Source organism: Balaenoptera physalus (genome assembly GCF_965194825.1).
Source record: "Balaenoptera physalus genome assembly, chromosome: 20".
In the NCBI taxonomy this organism is placed as follows: Eukaryota; Metazoa; Chordata; class Mammalia; order Artiodactyla; family Balaenopteridae; genus Balaenoptera; species Balaenoptera physalus.
Window position 1 is genome coordinate 39,684,167 of NC_138901.1, and position 25,138 is coordinate 39,709,304.

At 37.8% G+C, this 25,138-nt stretch overlaps 1 protein-coding gene and 1 pseudogene across 17 annotated transcripts in view; one reads left to right on the forward strand and one right to left on the reverse strand.

Annotated features, from left to right (window-relative positions):
* LOC309649739 (synaptosomal-associated protein 23 pseudogene) overlaps positions 1-25,138 on the forward strand; it is a 424,755-nt pseudogene that overhangs the window by 195,998 nt on the left and 203,619 nt on the right. The gene's annotated exons all lie outside the window — the stretch shown is intronic.
* Positions 1-25,138, reverse strand: part of TRIM37 (tripartite motif containing 37) — a 282,148-nt gene that overhangs the window by 153,696 nt on the left and 103,314 nt on the right. For 10 of the 16 annotated variants that reach the window (XM_082439948.1, XM_082439952.1, XM_082439951.1 and 7 more), the window contains 5 exons: positions 24,965-25,093; positions 24,416-24,605; positions 22,296-22,414; positions 13,145-13,255; positions 11,727-11,805 (listed from right to left, as the gene is read on the reverse strand). In XM_082439948.1, coding sequence (XP_082296074.1) covers positions 11,727-11,805; positions 13,145-13,255; positions 22,296-22,414; positions 24,416-24,605; positions 24,965-25,093 — 628 coding nt within the window. Of the gene's footprint in view, positions 1-11,482; positions 11,806-13,144; positions 13,256-22,295; positions 22,436-22,800; positions 22,965-24,415; positions 24,606-24,964; positions 25,094-25,138 lie in introns of those variants that run through there. The other 6 variants (XM_082439953.1, XM_082439943.1, XM_082439946.1 and 3 more) reach the window with 5 other exon arrangements.

Consider the following 25,138-nt stretch of genomic DNA (forward strand, 5'->3'; position numbering starts at 1 on the left):
CAAATAACAGAACACTTCTGGGAGAAGGACAGGAAAGCAACAACAGCATGCAGAGACTTAACAACTTTCTGAGGCACAGTACAAAGGGAAGCCCTAAACTCAAGGTCAGAAGAGACACTACTCTGGTAATCCATCCCCAATCAGGAATGCAATGTATTGCTATAGGAACTCGAAGCCACTAAGGTTAATCACAGCAACCATGAACCTCAAACCAAACACAACTCCTAACTAGATTAATTCAAATTCTGCAGTAAAGGTCTAAGCAGCAGGAAAGGCCTGCCCATTTTTAGGCAGAAAACCCATTCATCAATCTACTGTCCTACACAAAATGTGTTTTCAACAAAATACACAGATGCATCTGAAAACAAGAAAAAATATATTCTTAAGAGTGAAGTAGGGCTTCCCTGGTGGCACAGTGGTTGAGAATCTGCCTGCCAATGCAGGGGACAGGGGTTCAAGTCCTGGTTTGGGAAGATCCCACATGCCGCGGAGCAACTAGGCCCGTGAGCCACAACTACTGAGCCTGCGCGTCTGGAGCCTGTGCTCCGCAACAAGAGAGGCTGCGACAGTGAGAGGCCCGCGCACCGCGATGAAGAGTGGCCCCCGCTTGCCGCAACTAGAGAAAGCCCTCGCACAGAAACGAAGACACAACGCAACCAAAAATAAATAAATAAATAAATAAAACTATTAAAAAAAAAAAAAAGAGTGAAGTAACCGGGGTGGTGGGTACTGGCAGGGAACCTGCCTCTCCCAGGTTCTCTCCAGGTGGCCTCCCCTCCCAGGCCCGCCTTGGGGACCTTTGTAACTTGAGCCAATTAAATTTGAGCTTGGTGGGAATGTAAACTGGTACAACCACTATGGAGAACAGTATGGAGGTTTCTTAAAAACCTAAAAATAGAGCTACCATATGATCCAGCAATCCCATTCCTGGGCATATATCTGGAGAAAACCATAATTCGAAAAGATACATGCACCCCAATGTTCACGGCAGCACGATTTACAATAGCCAAGACATGGGAGCCATCTAAATGTCCATCAACAGAGGAGTGGATAAAGAAGATGTGGTACATATATACAGTGGAATATTATTTAGCCATAAAAAAGAACAAAATAATGCCATTTGTAGCAACATGAATGGACCTAGAGATTGTCATACTGAGTGAAGTAAGTCAGAGAAAGACAAATATCATATGATATCACTTATATGTGGAATCTAAAAAAATGGTACAAATGAACTTACTTACAAAACAGAAATAGAGTTGCAGATGTAAAAAACAAATTTATGTTTGTAAATGAAAAAACAAATTTATGTTTGTAAATACCTATACAGTAGGTCCTTAATTAGTTACCAGTGGGGAAGGGGGCGGGGAGGGATAAATTGGGAGATTGGGATTGATATATACACACTACAATATATAAAATAGATAACTAATTAAGGACCTACTGTATAGCACAGGGAACTCAATACTCTGTAATGACCTATATAGGAAAAGAATCTTAAAAAGAGTTAATATATGTATATGTATAACTGATTCACTTTGCTGTACACCTGAAACTAACATAACATTGTAAATCAACTATACTCTAATAAAAATTAAAAAAAACAAACAAAACAACCTGAACTCCAAAAAAAATAAACAAACAAAAACAAAAAAGCCAAACACAGAGTGAAGTAACCATCAGAACCAGAATCTGATATGACAAGGATTTTGGAGCTTACAGAATTTAAAATAACTATGGTTAATATGTTGTGGAAATGGTGGGCAACATGCAAGATCATGTGGGTGATTTCAGCAAAGAAACAGAAACTATAATAAATAGAAATACCAGAAATGAAAAATACTGTAACAAAGATGATGAATGCCTTTGATGGGCTGATCAGTTGATCTACCATTGCTGAGAAGAGAATCAGTAAATTTAAAGATAAGTCGATAAAAATTACCTTAACTGAAACACAAGGAAAAGAATGAATGAAAAACAAAAGCAAAATAAATCCAGAACAGAACATATAAGAGCTATGGAACAATATCAGTCTAACATATGCATAATTGGAAACCCTCATATGTTGCTGGTGGGAATGCAATGGCAGTGCCTTCTGGAAGTTTGGCAGTTTCTTATAAAGTTAAGCATATACCTACCGAATGACTCAGTGCAATGAGTTCTGACGCCAACTACCTGGAGTTAGGCTAAACTTCACAGGTTAAAGGCAAAGTCCTCCACAAGACTGCTCTCACTTCAGATACCAGCTGCAAGTTTCGGGTTCCCCCACCAACCCTCCCCTAGGTGTGATTATTCACTAGAACAACTCACAAAACTCAGGAAAATACTTACAATTCCAGTTTTATTATAGCAAAAGGATACCAATCAGAACCTGGCAAAAGGAGAGACACATAGGGTGAGGTAGAGGAGGGTCCCAGTGTGAAGCTTCCTTGTGATCAGAGCATGTTACCCTCCCAGAACATCAATTTATGACAGAGTACTGCCAACCAGGCAAGCTCAGCTGAGCTTCAATGTCCAGAGTTTTTACTGGGGTTTCATTACATAAGCATGACTGACTCACTGGCAATGAGTCTAAACTATTCAGGCTGATAACATGTGACTCTGTGGCCCAATCCTCTAATCACATGGTTAGTCTTTCTGGCACGGCCAGTCCTCATCCTGAGTCATCTCATTAACTAAGCTATCAGGATCCACCATAAGTAACAAAGACACTCCTATCGCTCAGGAAATTCCAAGGACTTAAGAGGCTATGTCCCAGAAACCAGGGACAAAGGCCAAATTCTTTATTACATACCCAGCAATCCCACTCCAAGGCAAACATTACCCTAGAGAATGACAACTTATGTTCACACAAAAATCTACACACAAATGTTTATAAGGTTCATAATCACCCTAAACTAGAAATAACCCAAATGTCCTTCAATGGTAAATGAATAAATTGTATACATCCATACAGTGAAATACTATTCAGCAGTAAAAAGGAATAAAGTTCTGATTCACACAACAAGGTGGATGTCTACCCCTAGAGGGAATGCCAGGCAGATACTTGTTAACTGAACCCCAGAGGTCTTCCTCAATGGACTGTGTGAATTTGTATATGCTGCATATTTCTTACTATTTTTAAATTCACAAACAACAATACTTGAGGTGAGCTGGAGCCCAACAAAACAGACAGGACATGATTTTCTTCATCATAGGAGAACTGCTTTTGAGTACATCCTTTAGCTACCTACAAGTTTGTTTTTTTCATGAAACCTGTTATCAACTTTAATTATAAAAATAGAGAATTTTATGCCAGGAGGGCAGTTACAGATCATTTCTTTAGAAGCTTGCTTTTTTTGCTTTTCAAGAGATAGACTTTATTCTTAATATGGAATCAGAAATCAGAATATGGTACAAATGGCTTGGGTTTCTAAAATATATGAGAAGATAATATACCAATTAAGTTCAAATAATTTTCCCTACAAAATTTTTGTGCAAGCATAAAGAAATACCTTCAAAATTTCCTATAGCTATAACAACCAAAAATAGTCTTGCTGACACAGTGAACTCAAATTCCACCAATGTAAAAGGGTCTCAACCAATTCTCAATTCATCTAAAACAAGGGCAGCACTCCTAACTGCTTTTATACATAACCTGACAGCATAAGAAAAGCCAAAAACATACTCAAGATCCAAAATGTACTATGATTCAAATATCCCTATGCCATTATGGGGAATCCACTGACTAAAAAGACCTCAAGGTCATTAAAAATAAGAGTAAAGGTTAAGAACATTTACAATTTAAAAACAGAAAACAAAATGGGTACTTCCCCCCAAATAAAGGACAGAGGGACACCTCAAAATGCTACTGTAGGAGATGGTTCAAGATGGCGGAGTAGAAGGACGTGCTCTCACTCCCTCTTGCGAGAACACCAGAATCACAACTAACTGCTGAACAATCATTGAAAGGAAGACACTGGAACTCACCAAAAAATATACCCCATATCCAAAGACAAAGGAAAAGCCACAGTGAGACGGTAGGAGGGGCGCAATCACAATAAAATCAAATCCCATAACTGCTGGGTGGGTGACTCACAAACTGGAGAACACTTATACCACAGAAGTCCACCCACTGGAGTGAAGGTTCTGAGCCCCACCTCAGGCTTCCGAACCTGGGGGTCCGGTGATGGGAGGAGGAATTCCTAGAGAATCAGACTTTGAAGGTTAGAGGGATTTGATTGCAGGACTAGGACAGGACTGGGGGAAACAGAGACTCCATTCTTGGAGGGCACACACTAAGTAGTGTGTGCATCGGGACCCAGGGGAAGGAGCAGTGACCCCAGGGGAGACTGAACCAGACATACCTGCTAGTGTTGGAGGGTCTCCTGCAGAGGCGGGGGGTGGCTCTGTCTCACCGTGAGGACAAGGACACTGGCAGCAGATGTTCTGGGAAGTACTCCTTGGCGTGAGCCCTCCCAGAGTCCGCCATTAGCCCCACCAAAGAGCCCAGGTAGGCTACAGTGTTGGGTCGCCTCAGGTCAAACAACCAACAGGGAGGGGACCCAGCCCCACCCATCAGCAGACAAGCGGATTAAAGTTTTACTGAGCTCGGCCCACCAGAGCAACAGCCAGCTCTACCCACCACCAGTCCCTCCCATCAGGAAACTTGCACAAACCTCCTAGATAGCCTCATCCACCACAGGGCAGACAGCAGAAACAAAAAGAACTACAATCCTGCAGCCTGTGGAAGGAAAACCACATTCACAGACAGATAGACAAAATGAAAAGGCAGAGGGCTAGGTACCAGATGAAGGAACAAGATAAACCCCCAGAAAAACAACTAAATGAAGTGGAGATAGGCAACCTTCCAGAAAAAGAATTCTGAATAATGATAGTGAAGATGATCCAGGACCTCGGAAAAAGAATGGAGGCAAAGATTGAGAAGATGCAAGAAATGTTTAACAAAGACCTAGAAGAATTAAAGAACAAACAAACAGAGATGAACAATACAATAACTGAAATGAAAAACACACTAGAAGGAATCAATAGCAGAATAACTGAGGCAGAAGAACGGATAAGTGACCTGGAAGACAGAATGGTGGAATTCACTGCCATGGAACAGAATAAAGAAACAAGAATGAAAAGAAATGAAGACAGCCTAAGAGACCTCTGGGACAACATTAAACGCAAAAACATTCGCATTATAGGGGCCCCAGAAGGAGAGAGAGAGAGAGGAACCGAGAAAATATTGGAAGAGGTAATAGTCGAAAACTTCCCTAACATGGGAAAGGAAACAGCCACCCAAGTCCAGGATGCGCAGAGAGTCACATACAGGATAAACCCAAGGAGAAACACACCAAGACACATAGTAATCAGATTGGCAAAAATTAAAGACAAAGAAAAATTAATGAAAGCAGCAAGGGAAAAACGACAAATAACATACAAGGGAACTACCATAAGGTTAATAGCTTATTATTCAGCAGAAACTCTACAAGCCAGAAGGGAGTGGCATGATATACTTAAAGTGATGAAAAGGAAGAACCCACAACCAAGATTATTCTACCCAGCAAGGATCTCATTCAGATTCGATGGAGAAATCAAAAGCTTTACAGACAAGCAAGAGCTAAGAGAATTCAGCACCACCAAACCAGCTCTGCAACAAATGCTAAAGGAACTTCTCTAAGTGGGAAACACAAGAGAAGAAAAGGACCTACAAAAACAAACCCAAAACAATTAAGAAAATGGTAATAAGAACATACACATCGATTATTACCTTAAACGTGAATGTATTAAATGCTCCAACCAAAAGACACAGGCTTCCTGAATGGATACAGAAACAAGACCTATATATGTGCTGTCTACAAGAGACCCACTTCAGACCTAGGGACACATACAGACTGAAAGTGAGGGGATGGAAAAAGATATTCCATGCAAATGGAAATCAAAAGAAAGCTGGAGTAGCAATACTCATATCAGATAAAATAGACTTTAAAACAAAGAATGCTACAAGAGACAAGGAAGGACACCACATAATGATCAAGGGATCAATCCAAGAAGATTATATAACAATTATAAATATATACGCACCCAACAAAGGAGCAACTCAATACATAAAGCAACTGCTAACAGCTATAAAAGAGGAAATCGACAGTAACACAAGAATAGTGGGGGACTTTAACACCTCACTTACACCAATGGACAGATCATCCAAGCAGAAAATTAATAAGGAAAGACATCCGTTAAATGACACAATAGATCAGATAGAGTTAATTGATATTTATAGCACATTCCATCCAAAAACAGCAGATTACACTTTCTTCTCCAGTACGCACAGAACATTCTCCAGGATAGATCACATCTTGGGTCACAAATCAAGCCTCAGTAAATTTAAGAAAACTGAAATCATATCAAGCATCTTTTCTGATCACAACGCTATGAGATTAGAAATCAATTATAGGGAAAAAAACGTAAAAAACACAAACACATGGAGGCTAAACAATACGTTACTAAGCAACCAAGAGATCACTGAAGAAATCAAAGAAGAGATCAAAAAATACCCAGAGACAAATGACAATGAAAACACGACGATCCAAAACCTATGGGATGTGGCAAAAGCAGTTCTAAGAGGGAAGTTTATAACTATACAAGCCTACCTCAAGAAACAAGAAAAATCTCAAATAAACAATCTAACCTTACACCTAAAGGAACTAGAGAAAGAAGAACAAACAAAACCCAAAGTTAGCAGAAAGAAAGAAATCATAAAGATCAGAGCAGAAATAAATGAAATACAAACAAAGAAAACAATAGCAAAGATCAATAAAACTAAAAGCTGGTTCTTTGAGAAGATAAACAAAATTGATAAACCATTAGCCAGACTCATCAAGAAAAAGAGGGAGAGGACTCAAATCAATAAAGTTAGAACTGAAAAAGGAGAAGTTACCCCGGACACCGCAGAAATACAAAGCATCCTAAGAGACAACTACAAGCAACTCTATGCCAATAAAATGGACAACCTGGAAGAAATGAACAAATTCTTAGAAAGCTATAACCTTCCAAGACTGAACCAGGAAGAAATAGAAAATATGAACAGACCAATCACAAGTAATGAAACTGAAACTGTGATTAAAAATCTTCCAACAAACAAAAGTCCAGGACCAGATGGCTTCACTGGTGAATTCTATCAAACATTTAGAGAAGAGCTAACACCCATCCTTCTCAAACTCTTCCAAAAAATTGCAGAGGAAGGAACACTCCCAAACTCATTCTATGAGGCCACCATCACCTTGATACCAAAACCAGACAAAGACACTACAAAAAAAGAAAATTACAGACCAATATCACTGACGAATATAGATGCAAAAATCCTCAACAAAACACTAGCAAGCAGAATCCAACAACACGTTAAAAGGATCATACACCATGATCAAGTGGGATTTATCCCAGGGATGCAAGGATTCTTCAATATATGTAAATCAATCAATGTGATGCACCATATTAACAAATTGAAGAAAAACCATATGATCATCTCAACAGATGCAGAAAAAGCTTTTGACAAAATTCAACACCCATTTATGATTAAAAACTCTCCAGAAAGTGGGCATAGAGGGAACCTACCTCAACATAATAAAGGCCATATACGACAAACCCACAGCAAGCATCATTCTCAATGGTGAAAAACTGAAAGCATTTCCTCTAAGATCAGGAACGAGACAAGGAGGTCCACTCTCACCACTATTATTCAACATAGTTTTGGAAGTCCTAGCCACGGCAATCAGAGAAGAAAAAGAAATAAAAGGAATACAAATTGGAAAAGAAGAAGTAAAATTGTCACTGTTTGCAGATGACATGATACTACATATAGAGAATCCTAAAGATGCCACCAGAAAACTACTAGAACTAATCAATGAATTTGGTAAAGTTGTAGGATACAAAATTAATGCACAGAAATCTCTTGCATTCCTATACACTAATGATGAAAAATCTGAAAGAAAAATTAAGGAGACACTCCCATTTACCACTGCAACAAAAAGAATAAAATACCTAGGAATAAACCTACCTAGGGAGACAAAAGACCTGTATGTAGGAAACTATAAGACACTGAAGAAAGAAATTAAAGATGATACCAACAGATGGAGAGATATACCATGTTCTTGGATTGGAAGAATCAATATTGTGAAAATGACTATACTACCCAAAGCAATCTACAGATTCAATGCAATCCCTATCAAATTACCAATGGCATCTTTTACAGAGCTAGAACAAAAAATCTTAAAATTTGTATGGAGACACAAAAGACCCCAAATAGCCAAAGCAGTCTTGAGGGAAAAAAATGGAGCTGGAGGAATCAGGCTCCCTGACTTCAGACTATACTACCAAGCTACAGTAATCAAGACAATATGGTACTGGCACAAAAACAGAAACATAGATCAATGGAACAGGACAGAAAGCCCAGAGATAAACCCACGCACCTATGGTCAACTAATCTATGACAAAGGAGGCAAGGATATACAATGGAGAAAAGACAGTCTCTTCAATAAGTGGTGCTGGGAAAACTGGACAGCTACATGTACTGGAACACTCCCTAACACCATATACAAAAATAAACTCAAAATGGATTAAAGACCTAAATGTAAGACCAGACACTATAAAACTCTTAGAGGAAAACATAGGAAGAACACTCTTTCATATAAATCACAGCAAGATCTTTTTTGATCCACTGCCTAGAGTAATGGAAATAAAAACAAAAATAAACAAATGGGACCTAATGAAACTTCAAAGCTTTTGCACAGCAAAAGAAATCATAAATAAGATGAAAAGACAACCCTCAGAATGGGAGAAAATATTTGCAAATGAGTCAACGAAGGATTAATCTCCAAAATATATAAACAGCTCATGCAGCTCAATATTAAAAAAACAAACAACCCAATCCAAAAATGGGCAGAAGGCCTAAACAGACATTTCTCCAAAGAAGACATACAGATGGCCATGAAACACATGAAAAGCTGCTCAACATCACTAATTATTAGAGAAATGCAAATCAAACCTACAATGAGGTATCACCTCACACCAGTTAGAATGGGCATCATCAGAAAATCTACAAACAACAAATGCTGGAGAGGGTGTGGAGAAAAGGGAACCCTCTTGCACTGTTGGTGGGAATATAAATTGATACAGCCACTATGGAGAACAGTATGGAGGTTCCTTAAAAAACTAAAAATAGAATTACTGTATGATGCAGCAATCCCACTACTGGGCATATACCCTGAGAAAACCATAATTCAGAAAGACACATGCACCCCAATGTTCACTGCAGCACTATTTACAATAGCTAGGTCATGGAAGCAACCTAAATGCCCATCGACAGACGAATGGATAAAGGAGATGTGGTTCATATACACAATGGAATATTACTCAGCCACAAAAAGGAATGAAATTGGGTCATTTGTAGAGACATGGATGGATCTACAGACTGCCATTCAGAGTGAAGTCAGTTAGAAAGAGAAAAACAAATATCATATATTAACGCATATATGTGGAACCTAGAAAAATGGTACAGATGAACCGGTTTGCAGGGCAGAAATTGAGACACAGATGTAGAGAACAAACGTACAGACACCAAGGGGGGGAAAGCGGCGGGGGTGGTGGTGGTGGTGGTGGTGTGATGAATTGGGAGATTGGGATTGACATGTATATACTGATGTGTATGAAATGGATGACTAATAACCTGCTGTATAAAAAAACAAATAAAATAAAATTCAAAAATTCAAAAAAAAAAGGTTATTGTATAGATTAATGACCCAAGAGAATCTCATGATTAAATCACTTGTGCTAAAAGCTCTTACAAGTAAATTTCCCCAAATGAACAGTCTATTCTCCGGCTTCTCTTAGTTCTTAACCACAAGTGGTTTTCCATATTTTGAAAATAAGTTATAAAGGTACACTGGAAAGCACTCAGTTGTATATCACATACAGGTCAAGAAACAGCTACGCAATAGTGAGAGTTCCAAAACACAGTCAATCACACTTGTCTTTATGAATTCTGTAAGCCTCAATTAAAAAAAAAAACCTCTACAAAATCAATTCTTACAATGATTTGTTCTCAACACTAAAGGTGCAAAATTCTTACATTATAGTTTTACCCATTACAATGTAGCACAGAAGTAAGTTTGATTTAGAATATGATCTCATCAAAATGTAATGAACATAAATACATTTCCAGCTAATAGAAAATGAAATGTGAAGAACTTATTAGTAATGTTTCAGAGCATTGCACAATAAGCTACCTAATAACTATACGACGGCACGCCAATGCTATCATGGTAGTAAGCAAATGCTAAATTTTAACTTCTCATATGATTATACTACTTAAATATTTCCAACTAATTTAAGGAGAAAAAGTAAGCATACACATTATGGAGATTATAAAGAAGTCTTCTAACTTCCTCATGCATCTACTTACAGCTCAACAGCCTCTATTATACACAGGCAATAGGAATAGGAAAAAGGGGGGCTTCCTGCTCCACTTTTAATAAATTGCAGAGGCATAACATTTTCTCAGCATCATTTTATTAACAAAAAGTGCAAACTGTTTTGAACAAAAGCAAACTATGAATCACAGCATTCGGCAAGACGCTAGACATGGAAAAGGGAACAATATTCATTAAGTAAAAAATAAGCAGATGAGATGCCTCTCACGTGTATATATTCATGCTTTTTCAATAGTCTCTTAGTCAACTTTCAGTGTAATTTTCACAAATAGTATAGCAGCTCAAAAACAAATGCAAGAGCACAATGATAAAGTTTGGCAATTATTTTGGACTAATTCTGAGTATGAAAGTAAACTTTATACCACAGTTTCATGTAAGCCACAGTACAGTATGTAGGAATCTTTAAATGTATTGACACTGAAATCAATGTCCAACTAATGAAAATAAAGGAGAAAACAGGGTTTTAAAATACTCGTTACATTATAATTGTTTAGTAAGAAGCAGAAAAAACGAAATAATTTTAAATGTTCTTACATGTGTTCATACGACCAGGAACATAACCAATCCATATTAACTTAATTCATTTAAAATTACATTTGTAAAAGTCACACAAAAGAAAGCTTAGGTGTCATTAATCAGTGTGCCTGCACTTGAACAAACAAGAAAAGATAAATAAATTAACCTCAGTCAGTCAACATATTCCAAAGAGGAGATTCAGTCTAGTGTTACTTCAGTTATTCACATAAAGTGTCTACAGGGAAGAATCTACACATTAGTAATATTTCTGCTCACTAATCTACAGGCACTAGTGAAACTATAAACTATAATTAAAACCCAAAATATAAAGGTGGTCATTTAAACGCAACTGAGTGTCTAGCCAAGACAGAAGAGCACCGATGCTGAGCAGGTTACTGAGTGCGTGCACTGTCTCCAGGTACGTTTCCTGGCAGTTAATTGCCCTTCTGTTATAGTAGACAAACTGCCTTTTATGAATATACTGTTTACTAAATTAATTGCGGCTACACTGTTATTTCATTACATTACACAGAGTTCTTCCCACACTTTTTCCTGTGTACTAATGTCTTACACTAGAATTGTGCTACTTTCTAAAGTTTCAGAATTACTATTTCAAGTAGAGATGATGAAAAAAATAAGACCAAATCTGATTATCTGACTGTTGATAAATTTGAGCACCAACTACAGCAAAATTCAGGGTCAAGGTAGCTTGCAAGTCAGTTTTCTTGATTTGAAAATTACCTTCCACTGTTTTCATCAGTATTGAAGCTGAGATCTTCAGGGCCTATTTGTTCACCATCAGGAAAACTGGAATGTGTATCTAGGAGAAAAAAAAAAGAGTTAACATTTTTAAAAGACCAGTATTTTCTTTTCCTTATCTCTAAACGATCTTACCAAGTGTGTTATTTAGGTGATAAAGATGTGCTGGGTTGTGAACAAATCTCTATTTTTAGAGAATTTTTGATCTGAGTCAAGTGTAAGCAAACTCAAAGGGAAAATAAAGGAGAAAAAAACAAAATGTGTAATAGACGCCCACAATTAGAAGATGAAAGGCACTGCCTGACTTTGTCGTCCTTGGGACACTGGGAGCAGTTAAAGAAGGGGATAGGAAACGATGACGATGTACACTCTGAAGACTGATTTCGTAAACATAAAATGTGTTTCAAAGCCAATTAAACTGCACATGCAAGTATCACTACAAAAACTCATCAGCACTCAAAATAACTTGCCTGAAATTTGGCTGCTTCTTTTATAAACAGAGAATATTGCTAAGAGTACCTTAATACTTAAAAAATCATCAAATGACTGAATCTGTACTACAAAAGACACTAGAATATCAGGGAAATATGTAAAATATAAAGCTGACAATTAACATAAGCCTGACAATGTTGTTATTCCAGGAACTCTTATAGAGGAATGCTCAGATTGACCATTAAGGTCTCTGGATAAAATATTAACAATGGGTGATGGATGTTACACTTATTGTGGTGATCATTTTGCAATGTATACATATATCAAATCATTATGCTGTACACCTAAAATAAAACAAAACAAAACTACTAACAATGGGTTTCTCTCAGTGAGTTTTTTCCTAAGACTTTTTTAGGAGAAAGTGGTAATAAAATCAACGATTCTATAATCAGCATGCATTTCTAAGAAGTCAGAAACAGTTATCTTTAAAAAAGCTACCTTATTAGCTAGGCTACAAATATCTCTGAAAAGAAAAAAAAAAAAAAAATCTGAAACCTCCCCAGGGACTGGCAACATTTTCTATAAAGGAGCAGACAGTAAATATTTAGGCACTGCAGGCCACAAATGGTCTCCGTTGAAAATTGTTTTTTGTTTGGCTTGTTTTCTTTTTCCATTCTCAGGTCATAGGCTGTACCAAAGCAGGTTGCCAACACTTGCTCCACCCCGTAAGCAGCACGCAGCAGGTGGTGTCTGACCAGGCAAATACTACCTACCAAATGTTTTCAGTACTCACCATTTAGTTTACCCCACAGAATGTCGTCTCACAAATGACAATAATTTAAGAAAGAAAAAGAAGCAGAAGCAGCAAAGCAGAAGCAGCAGAAGCAGAAGGAGAAGCGAAGGAAGCAGCAGCAGCAGCAGAAGAGATGGTTTTATTAATCCCCGTGAAATGATATCACGTGTTGCACCTTCATCTGGGGGCTGTGCCATGAAAGCGTCGCTAAATCTGCCCAGGCTGGTGTGCTCTTCCTGCTCCTCGTTCTCAGTGTCACATTCAGTATCACTGTCGCTACTCATTCCTGGCGGGAGAGAAGGGGAGAACGTGTTTCTGACAAGAAACCACTGCAAGAAAAAGGCAATCTCCCTATCCTAAATTGAGATTCCTAGTGAATTTTACACTGAATGCCAAGAAAACAGAAGATACCAAGCAAACAAAACAAAGAAAAAAGTAACCACGCAAACCTAAGTTCTCTTTAGTTATTTAGAGCAGTATTTATTTTTGTTCTCAAAAATTAAAACTGCCCTTTCCACAGTACCTGAAAAGTTGTAATTTGAAGCCAGTATTAATTTCATTATACTGAGAACACTTTTTCCAAGGCAAACATAGGTTTTTTTTCCCCCTAAAGAGTCATAAGAGATAACAGCTCTTTTAATCCTGATTCGACAGTTTCTAGCCTAAAACATATATAAATATAAACACTCATAAATACACATACACATTTACACTTATATCTAGCTGTGTATATTAAAAAATTCCAGTAATTTTAGTAATAAATGAGTTACTATCCCATTTGGGCCTCCAATTTTGTTTTTTTGCATATGAGTAGGTTTTTAAAAGTAAAGTTCTATAGAATTTTTATAGTACAGAAAGTACTTCTGTTTCAACAAGACAGTGATCAAGAAAATCTGAAAATCTTTCTGCTACAAACCCTTATAAATGCTAGATAAAATATAAACTTAAAAATTTTAATGAACAGCTATATTTAAAAGAAAGAACGGAAATCCATAGGTATAGAGACAAAAAGGATAAGGAAAACTAGTGGGGTAGATGCAGTTGCCCCAGAGAGCTTGATGCGAAAGTCTTTAATACTCTGCTGGGGATAGGAAAAAAAAACTTTGGATCCACCATAGAAAGGGAGTCGAAAGTGAGACTAAAACTGCACTCCCTGCCAAAAGCTAAAACTTTTACTGAAAGAATAAACTAAATAATTCTGTCTACTGTCACAGGAAGACAGCAGGGAATTTTGTCTTGTTTCTGGACTCAGCTCACCTCAGAATTCAAACTAAGGCCTGTGTGCATAATTTAAGTTTGGGATTAAGGTTGAGGTTCAAATCTTAGGAAAGTAACATAAAAACTGGTCAGGAGCTAGTGTGATCCAAATAAAGCAATTTAAAATTGCTTTATCCGAATAAAGCAATTTACTCCTCTAAAGGGAAGGTTCTAGGTAAGATGAAGCAAGCACATTCCACCCCATCTTTCCCACTGGATGCAGCTGTAAAACCTGGACAGAATGCATGAAGTGGCTATTTGAGGATTCTGAAAAGCAAATAGGGACAGGCATACTGGTGTAGACAAGAATTAGAAGTACCAACAGATTGGCAGATTTAAACAAGACCCAGAGTCTCATAAAATCATATTAAAAATGTCCAGGATACAATCCAAAACAGCTTCACCGTATGAAAAACCAGGTAAAGACAAGAACGAACATCAGTGCTGAGATGACAGAGATAATGCTGAAATTATCTAACACAGACTAAAGCAGATATAAAAATGCTCATGAATAGTCTTGAAACATATTTAAAAGACCTCTCTGGTGGGAAGCTTCTACAATCCAGGTCACAACAATTATAGTGGCGGGGCGGGGGGGGGAGGGATGATTCTCACAAGGGGTAGAAAAAGTCTCAAAAAGTTATGTTCCAATCAAAATTTACAAACAAGACAATCTACTTGAAGTAAGAGTCAGCAGATATACAACATAGGACAATACCACAAATTTTTTCACAAAATAAAATAAACTGAGAGTACAAAATTCTGTTTAATGTGGAAAAGAAAAGGATAGACTTTTTTTTTAATTACTAGACTTTTCAGATATAGTCATTAAAATTAAACTATTAATAGATGAATTTAGGCAAGGTCGAAAAACTTAAAGACAGAACTGAGAAAATTAACCAGAGTTTTAAAGAACAATGAGATTGCCATTATAAAAAAGAGGTTAAGAAACACAGGGATAAAAAAGGAATGGTTCAAACTGTGTCAACTAGACAGCCATAAAGACAGCAAAGGAGAGACAATATATTAAGAGAAAATGGCCAAGAATTTTCCATAATTAATGAAAAACATTCTGAATTGAATGGAAATAAAAGTACAACATATCAAAAGTTTGGGGATGTGGCTATAGCAGTGCTTAAAAGATAAAGTTACAGCATCAAATGCTTATATTATAGAAGAGAAAAAGGCCTCAAAGTAATGGTCTAAGCATTTACTTTAAGAAACTAGAAAAAAAAAGAGTAAATAAACTTGGGTAAAAGGAAATAAAGAACAGAAATTAAATTAGCAGGAAAACAAAAGAAAAAGAAATCATTGAAACAAGATAGTTGCTTGAAAAGGTCAATAAAACTGAAAAGCTTCTAGGCAGACCAAGACAAAAGAGCAAAAAAAAGGAATAAAAGAGGGGACATCACTAGAGATTCTACAGACATTAAAAGGGTAATAAGGGAACAGTATAAAAAACTTTATGCTTTTGAAATCAAGAACACTGATGAAATGGACAAATTCTTTGATAGACACAAACTACCAAAATTCATTCAGGTAAAAATAGATAACCTGAATAGGTATTTTAAGTATTAAAGAAACAGAATTTATAGCTTAAAAAACTATCAACAGGGACTTCCCTGGGACTTCCCAGGTGGCGCAGTGGTTAAGAATCGGCCTGCCAACGCAGGGGACATGGGTTCGTGCCCTGGTCCGGGAACATCCCACATGCCGCGGAGCAACTAAGCCCGTGCGCCACAACTACTGAGCCTGCGCTCTAGAGCCCGCAAGCCACAACTACTGAAGCCCACGCGCCTAGAGCCCGTGCTCTGCAACAAAAGAAGCCACTGCAATGAGAAGCCTGTGCACCGCAACGAAGAGTAGCCTCCGCTGGCCACAACTAGAGAGAAAGCCCGCTCGCAGCAACGAAGACCCAACGCAGCCAAAAATAAATAAATAAATAAATAAATAAATAAATTTTAAGGGGGAAAAAAAAGATCAACAAAGAAAACTGTAGCCCCAGATGGCTTTACTGGTGAATTCCTCCTCTTCTGTTTTCAATAAGAGTTTGTGTAGTACTATTTCTCCCTGAAATATTTTGAAGATAGGCTGGATGTGTGGACGTTTCTGAAATTTCCTTCCTAAGCAAAGGAAAAAGCTTTCCTGCTCTCAAGAGTCAAGAGTGATACTGTTTAGAGAATAACCAAGCTACGTGCATGAAGCACCACCTCCACCTTCTGGCCCTTCATGGAACTGCTGCTGAAAACCCTAAAACCCACATGAGTTACTGAAATTCTAGGCACAAATTTGACCTCTTGGTACTAGTGTTTCTGAACTCCTGACATATATTAACCTCCAGGATTCACAAACGAGGAATTGGAATTCTCAGGAATTCCCCAAATCTCAAGTTATTCTTTAAACACTTACAATATTTTTCAAACTCTAATAAATTTATATATCTTTAAAAATTTTTGGTTTGTAGTATTTACAAGAACTGTAGCCTACAGTGAATATTCAAATAATGGAAAATGCTGTGAACATTACTGGGTAATAGTTGAATAATGTACACTTAGAACTCTTAGTAAGGTTTATAGCACTACATGGAATCACATCAAAAATGCCAATATGGGGACTTCCCTGGTGGCGCAGTGGTTAAGAATCCGCCTGCCAATGCAGGGCACACGGGTTCGAGCCCTGGTCCGGGAAGATCCCACATGCCGCGGAGCAACTAAGCCCGTGCGCCACAACTACTGAGCCTGCGCTCTAGAGCCCGCGAGCCGCAACTACTGAAGCCTGTGCGCCTAGAGTCCATGCTCCGCAACAAGAGAAGCCACCGCAATGAGAAGCACGTGCACGAAGAGTAGTCCCCGCTCGCCACAACTAGAGAAAGCCCGTGTGCTGCAATGAAGACCCAACGTAGCCAAAAATAAATAAATCTATTTTAAAAAATGCCAATATGAGGAATTCTTTTGCTTTTGAAACTTCCTGTTTCATGGAGCACCACCACTCACAGGATTCCTGTATAGTATAGACTCATGAATATTTACACAGCAGCAGACAGGGCCATGAACACGTACTTATAAAACGGCAACAGCTATAGCCAGGACTGATTTGACTGCAATTGCTTCTTTTCAAGGTGCTCCCATTGATCTTAACCTTTGATTCTAGGTACCAGCATTTCCAGTTTATACTTTCAACTTGCCATTAGTGGATTCTTCCAAAGCAGTCATGTTTCTGTGTTTTTTCTGTTTTGTTTTTTTTTAATTCATTTTTTGGCCACGTCATGCAGTATGTGGGATCTTAGTTCCCCGACCAGGGACTGAACCTGTGCCCCATGCAGTGGAAGTGTGGAGTCTTAACCACTGGACCGCCAGGAAGTCCCCATGTTTCTGTGTTGACTGTTAAGATTAACTCTAACGGGAGAACTAGAATAATTTTTTCCAGTTTTTTGATTTCTTGACTTACTTTTCTTAGGATTCAGAAAAACATGCATTTCCCAAGAAGTGTTGGAAACAAATTCCTGCATGAAAACACTACTTGGTTTTTTATCAAGTCCTAAGATCTGAAGTTCCCTAGCTCTGTGAATGTAATGAGAAAAACAAATTGGTCTCTTGACCTCTAGCTTAATAGTTGACCTATGGGGTCACCAGGTCCTGTACAACCCACTGACATCAGTGAGAGCAAGTAAACACAACATAAGGTCAAATACTTTCATTTTTTGGAAATGAAAGTAGCTACTGTCAAGCAACAGGTCACAAGCTATTTGCTATGTGCCTTGCCCCATACATTGCAATGTCCACCCACTGCATTAAGTAAAGGTTAAAGGCAAACTAGTGATATTTCACCAACTATAAGAAATTTGAATACAGGACCTTTCTTAATCTCACCAGAAGGTGTCAACAAGTTTTCACAAAACTGGCTGTCAATGATAATTATTGTAAGATACCATTATATGGCAGATGCTTCAGAGATGTTCATGTGGGGGGAAAAACCCCCAAATCAACCCTGCATCTTAAAGTAAAATGTGCAATAGGGTATTTACATATCAATCACCTACCATACTTTGTGAGTATCCACTATATGCTCAGTAGTCCAAAGCTAACTTTTGAGTTAGTAACGCCTTTATTCAGGGGTGCTCAAACTTCAGCTGCTTGGAAAATACATTAACCACCTGGTAGACCAAACACTAATGCTTCACTCGCCTTCCTCCTTTCCAGCAGAACCTCAGTATTGTTCAGCTGTCTTCCCTTCTCCAAGTAGCCACGTGGAATGGATGAGGGAGGGGAACCAAATGTTAGACTTTGCCAAGTTTCCTTTTTTTTCCACTACTGATTAATGAGATGTGCTCTCATTGATAAACACTGATAAACAGAGACATATAAAGTGAAATAACCCTCCCCTACTCCCAGAATGTTCTTCTGACTCCATATAAAGTTTGGAGCTGCAGCAACCACCTTGCCATCCTGAGGGGAGCTAAGCCAACTCACTTAGAATGGCAGAGCAAAAGATGGGGGGATGGGGTTGGTGGGAGGAAATGAGTTCTTGATGACATTAAGCAGCTAAATTTTCCAACCTTGAAACTGCCCTACCAGAGTTAGGTGAGACTTCTTGTTAATACAAGACAGTAAATCTTCCTATTGCTTAAACCAGCTGATTGGGTTTTTGTAACTTAATGTCTTCATTGATATACCAAAAGGGATCAGCAATGCTGGAGCATCAGACTTGTGTATTACTCTTAGATAGGGTGCCAGTAAGGTCTGCAGTAGGCATGCCATGGCTTTCCCTGGGATGGGTGACACCCCTGACTTATTTGAAAAGGACTGTGCTAATTCAGCAGAACTCAATCGCATAGTCTCCAGTTTTAGATAGAACAAGGAAGAGACCAGTCTACCTAAGGAATTCTGTATTGAGGGAGGGGGGTTGTGAGGAGGAAATCAAGATTTTTGCAATCCAGCCATTAACTAGGAGATTAACACAAGGTTGTCCCATATGATCCCAGTTAGAAAGGAAAAGGCCTGCTGATGACTGTCAAGTCTAAGAAAAGTCACTTTTTATTGACTCTCAGGAACATTTAAGAGACCACTTTAGTTGTCCCAAATTCCCAACTAGTAACACAAAGAATTTTAAAGTTTCTTCAAACAGCCTGGCAGTAGGGAGGGAGGAGGAGGAGAGGAGAGAGAGACCAATTTACAGTGACCTACCACAGAAAATTTTCTTTTAGGAATTCTGCTTAAGAATAAAGAGGCTCGTTATTCCTAAGCACAGATGTAAGACAACCCAACTCAACTTTTCACCAAGGCTTACCGGTGCGAAAAATAAAGGTTTTCTTGAGAACTGGCTCCTGCTGATGACAGAATATACCCACAGCAGTAAGTAAGGCCCCATTCTCCTCTCACAAAGCAAATTTCAAAAGGCACAGAGCTCCTTTAGTTTACCTATTCCCCTCTTCCAGCCTTATCAGTTAGTCTCCTCACTGCCTATCCTGGGACTCTAGTGGTAAATAAGCTGTTTAGATACCAACAAATTGCAATAGTGGACTTTCCTGGCACTACTGATTTGCATGTTTACAGTAACTTTTCTTATTGAGTTCTAGGTGCTGTGCATCACTACAACGCTCCTTACATAAGAAAAAATGTGTTACTGAGTAACACTGACAGCACTAAATCTCAGATTCAAAGACTTGAAAGTGCAGAGCAGATCCTAAATGTGGCCAAGCAAATGCCTTTCTCCAGTTTAGGATAAGCTGTTAATGATTAGCTTTAAAAAAAGAAATGGAACTAATGTCAAAACGTATGGGGTTTTTTGGTGCTAACTAGCTATTTACATAGAAAAACTGAGGAGAAAATGTGAATTTATGAGATGAAGGCTGAAATTTAAAAGTCTAAATTGAATTTAACATGCTTCTTTTACCAGTCTTCCTGTCCCCAGAGTTCCACACCCCATTCCCAGTCCCCAACTCAGCTAGAGTAGGAATTTTAAAACATAATTTTATCATTTCACTCCTTGCTTATATTCCATTCAAAGGACAAAGTCCAAATTCTAGCTAGACATACAGTATAATTCCTCATGATCTGACCTCTGCCTCCACTCTGGTGTCATCTTTCACCAGTCTTCACAACTCATACTAACTCATACTCATCCCTTAGGATGATCTTTCCAAGTGTGGACTAGGTTAGTAGAGAGGTGACAGTTAAGGGCACTGGCTCTGCGACTTTGAGTAAGGTAAGTTACATCTCTAGGCCTCAGCCTACTCACCTGTAAAATCAAGATAATAAAGTAACCATGTAGGTCTGTACTGAGAAAACGGAATACTGGTAAAGTCTTTAGCAGTCTTAATACCTAATGAGGGCTTGCAAATATTATCTATTATTTTTATTATTACATACCTGTTAGTTGAGCTCCCTATATACCCCATCACAACACTCATCATTCCATATTATAATTGGCTATTAACTGGTCTCTAACACCTGTTTTTTGGTTTTCAATTGCTCTCCCTCCTCCATTCCCACCACCACCAACACATACCCAGCATACTTGAGAACAACTTGCTCCCATTTGTAACTATGACCCACTCTGGCAAGTGATTCTTAAGGAGTTGTCACCCCTGGTTTGAGTTTTCAACTCAACCAGTGGTTCTCAGCTGGGGATGATTTTGCCTCCCAGGGGACATTTGGCAATGTCTTGAGACATTTTTGGTTACTGTAATTCAGAGGAGGTACTACTGGCACCTAGTGGTTAAAAGCCAAGAATGCTGCTAAACATTCTACAATGCACAGGGCAGGCCCCTAATACAAAGAATCACCTGGCCCAAAATGTCAATGGCACCAAGGTAGAGAAACCCTGAACTAAACAGTAGGTTCAGGAATTACTTTATCACCAGCATCAAAACAATGCCAGGCAAATTAGAAGCATTTCACAAATGGTGCATAAATAGAAGGAGACTATAATTCCAGCACATGCTGTAACAATTTAAGCCACTACAATCTATAATCAGTATGTATAAATACATGGAAACTAGCTAATCCCTACTAGCTAATCCCTATAGGTCCTTTCTATAAAGATCAATCATAATATATTTTTCCTGTTGTTTTAACAATCAACACTTCACTTTAAAAATCCTTTCCATTTAATTTCTACTGAAATAATGCTGCCCACCAGAGGAGCACCAACTAAGATGGAAGACCAAAATGTTTAGTGTTCTTTAACTGAAAATGCCACCACCCACACACACTCACAGAGCTGCCAGAGGTAGATGCTGGCACCTTTTATATATGCTTTGAGCTACAATTCATCAATCGTTGAAATTCAAATAAGTGCAGAGGTGGTAGGTGGCAGAGTTTCATTAAGAAATGAAAAATCTCAGTGTCAAATATCATTAATGAAGTTGACACGCTTTTCTGCTAACATATAAAGGACAAGCAAGGGCAACACACATAGCCTTGTTTCAAGCACCTTCTGTTAACTCAAAATTACAAAAAAGTCTTCTACGCTTTCAGATAAAGAATAATGGACCTGGAAGAACATGTAGACAAATACTAGAAATGTAACTGAGAATGAACTGGCAGAGTAGAAGTCAGTTACCATAAAGGATTTTTTAAATGGTTAAAGTTTGGAATCCTTCTAAAAGAGCAAAGTAATCTACAAACATTAATCAAGACTGACTTTAAAAGACGAGGTACTTAACATTTAATATTCTAATTAGTTGTTTTGGGGCATGTTTTTCCCGTAAGACACTGAACGTATCCAATTTAATCTTTTCATATCTAGCAAAACTTCAATGCCTATCATGTAGGTTGCATAACACATTTAAGGAATGAACAAATGAAGTATCTGCAGACTTTCCCCCTGTAAATGCCTGTTCTAGTAAGATGTCCTTTTATGTAGTCAATTATCCATTTTGCCTTCCGTTGTGCTTAATGTCCTAGTAAATCAAACTCAGTGGCACAACGAATGCTGTTTTCAGATCAAGCATCTCAGATAGTAGATAACATCTCAGTAACTGTTTTATTAAACCAACCACTCCCGACCACCACCAAAAAAAGATTATTATTCCGCCTCCCACCAACTATGACTTTATCATTCCTTACCTTCCTCTGGGGCAACTGAAGCTCCTTCAGGTAGTATAGGTTGTAATTCCCCAGTTTCGGAATTATTTTCCAAATCAGTCATTTGCATTCCTTCCAGACGACCTCCTTTAACACTAGTCCTCAAAGAGGGAGAAAATAACCTGATATTTTTGTATAACTAGTCACTGATACAATAATCTAGATTTTTTTCCTGTCCAGAAACTCAGCAAACTAAGTAGGGTATAGGGCACTGGTGTTTAATACTAAATTTCAAGTTTTACTTTTAAAAGACTCACTAGAAGACTCACAATGAAAGGTTATAAAGTGAGAGATTGCATCAATGTCAATATCCTGGTTGTGATAATATATCAGCGTTTTGCAAAATGTTATAATTAGGGGAAACTGGATAAGGTACACAGGCTCTCTCTATTCTTTCTTATAATTGCATGTGAATCTACAATTATCTCAATAAGAATTCCAATTTAAAAATAAATATAAATAGAAGTCCTTAATAACATGTTCTCACCAATATGGAAAGACTTTTGATGTATACTGAGTGAGAAAACAACGTGCACCTTTTGTATTAAAAAAGCTATATGGTCACTTAAATATCGCTTAAATATGCAAGAAAGCCGAGAAGACAGCATATACAAAAAATTTAAAACAGCAGGAATGTGTGTGGGCAGAAGGCTGGAAAACAAAGCAGATGGGAGACAAAGATGGGGAAATTTTAACTTAATATTCTTTTTTTTAACTACCATTTTTGAACCATTTATTACTAGCATATAAAATTTTTGCTTACACTACCTTAAATCAGGCAAGGAAAAAAAACACAAGCTGGAAAACACCACATGACCCAGGTTGGCAGTATAATTAACTGTAAAATGAGGGTTATAGCTATGAGCTTTACACATTTATACAGGATTTTACAATCTAGAAAAAAGTGCACATTCGTACATATTTAATCTTTATGACTAAAGGCAGACATAAATCTCCTTAAAAAAATATAAAAACTAGTTGCAGCTTCATCTTGAAAGGAACATGTATAAAACCAGGCTAGGAGATGGGGAGGACAAGACAATCTCCAATGATTATAACGCCCTTCCACTGCTTAAACTTGAGCTAAAACAGAAAACAAAGCCACCAGCTGTCCTATTAGATTTGGTAATTATCCAGATCTTAAAACTCTATACAATTAAGTAAACTTAAGGGATATTAATCTTTCTCTAAATTTAATTCAAAGTTCTTTTCAAAGCCTCCAAGGCAGAATTATTCCATTGTTTAAAATTAGAAATGTATTTAATATCCATATAATAGATCAGCAGATGGATATTAATGGCTCACCTAGCACATTCACAGACAATACATTCCATAATCACTCTCTTTTAAATGGATGGAAGTGACAATGTCGACTGGGTGACATGACTGGGATTTGAGTTTATGTTTCCTGGGAGAGACATAAAGGTACCGATGACCATATATATATATCCTTTTGGGAAACTCCAACTGTGTGTTTTGAGGACACTTTCATAAAAGGGAAAAAAAAGGTGAGATGAAAGCAGAAAAGCAGTTTTAAAATAAAATCGCCAGAAGTGCTTTGTTCTATACAAAATTCATGTAAAAGACCTATGGGACATAATATAGCATAGCACAAATGTCTTTGAAAAATATGGGATAGATGGAAAAAAAAGTTGACCCAAATATCTCACAAGGCAGAGGTCACCCAAGGTTATATAACATTATTATCCCAACTTCACTGAAAATGAGCTCTAATGTATTTAAACTGAACTTCTGGTACTATGTCATTGTGTTAAGAAAGAAAAAAGTAAGGTCTCTGATGCTTTAAAAGTTACATTTTAATACAACAAATAAACTGAAAATGAGCTCTAATGTATTTAAACTTCACTGAAAATGAGCTCTAATGTATTTAAACTGAACTTCTGGTACTATGTCATTGTGTTAAGAAAGAAAAAAGTAAGGTCTCTGATGCTTTAAAAGTTACATTTTAATACAACAAATAAACTGTCTGCTAAAAAATTAACAAACTAGAAATTTATTATGTTCATTATGTTGTAGACTTAGAGTGCCAAACAAAACTATTAGCTATTATTCCATTACATAAACAAAAGAACTTAATTTACCCCAAGGTGACAATTTTTCTCCTTTTTTCAACAGTAGGTAAGCCACTGAAAACTGCAACCACAACAGCATCTGAATCCAAAGCTTGACACTGCCGGTCTTCAGATTTTGGCAGAATGTCACCGATACTGCCATGTGTCAAGGCTCGGGGAGAACTGTGCCTGCTCCCAGACTGAGAGCTTCCTGAGGAGCCTACAAAAAACGAAGGGGATATTCAGAAAGAAGGCAAACAAACAAAAAGTTCTCTCTCTAGTTTCCACATTAGAAGATCTCACTATACATATATTTTTAAATTGCAGGAAAACTCAAAAACAATTTTAAAATATATCCTAGTCTTTTTGATGCCAGCTATTTAAAATTCAGGGCTCCAGAATATGGAGTCTAATGGCTGCACTTCCTTACTGATGGGTCTGTTCTGCGTGATCAAGGAACTTTCAAACTGAGTTTCAGCATTTTTGGTGCCTTTAGAGGTCTAAAGCTATACCATAAGATCAATTTCGAGTAACAGACATCTACCCACCAAAATCACATTCTGAACTCTCCAAACTTACCTTCAGACAGAGTTTGACAGTCTCCCTTTGAACGGCTATTTTCCCCAGAGTCTACTGCTCTTCGAAGTGACAGACTACCTGCTATACTGGACCGAGCTGGTTTGGGTGAATTACTCTTCTTATTTGTGGCTGTAAAGACATTTTAAAACATTTCTGATTATGATAAAATAGCAC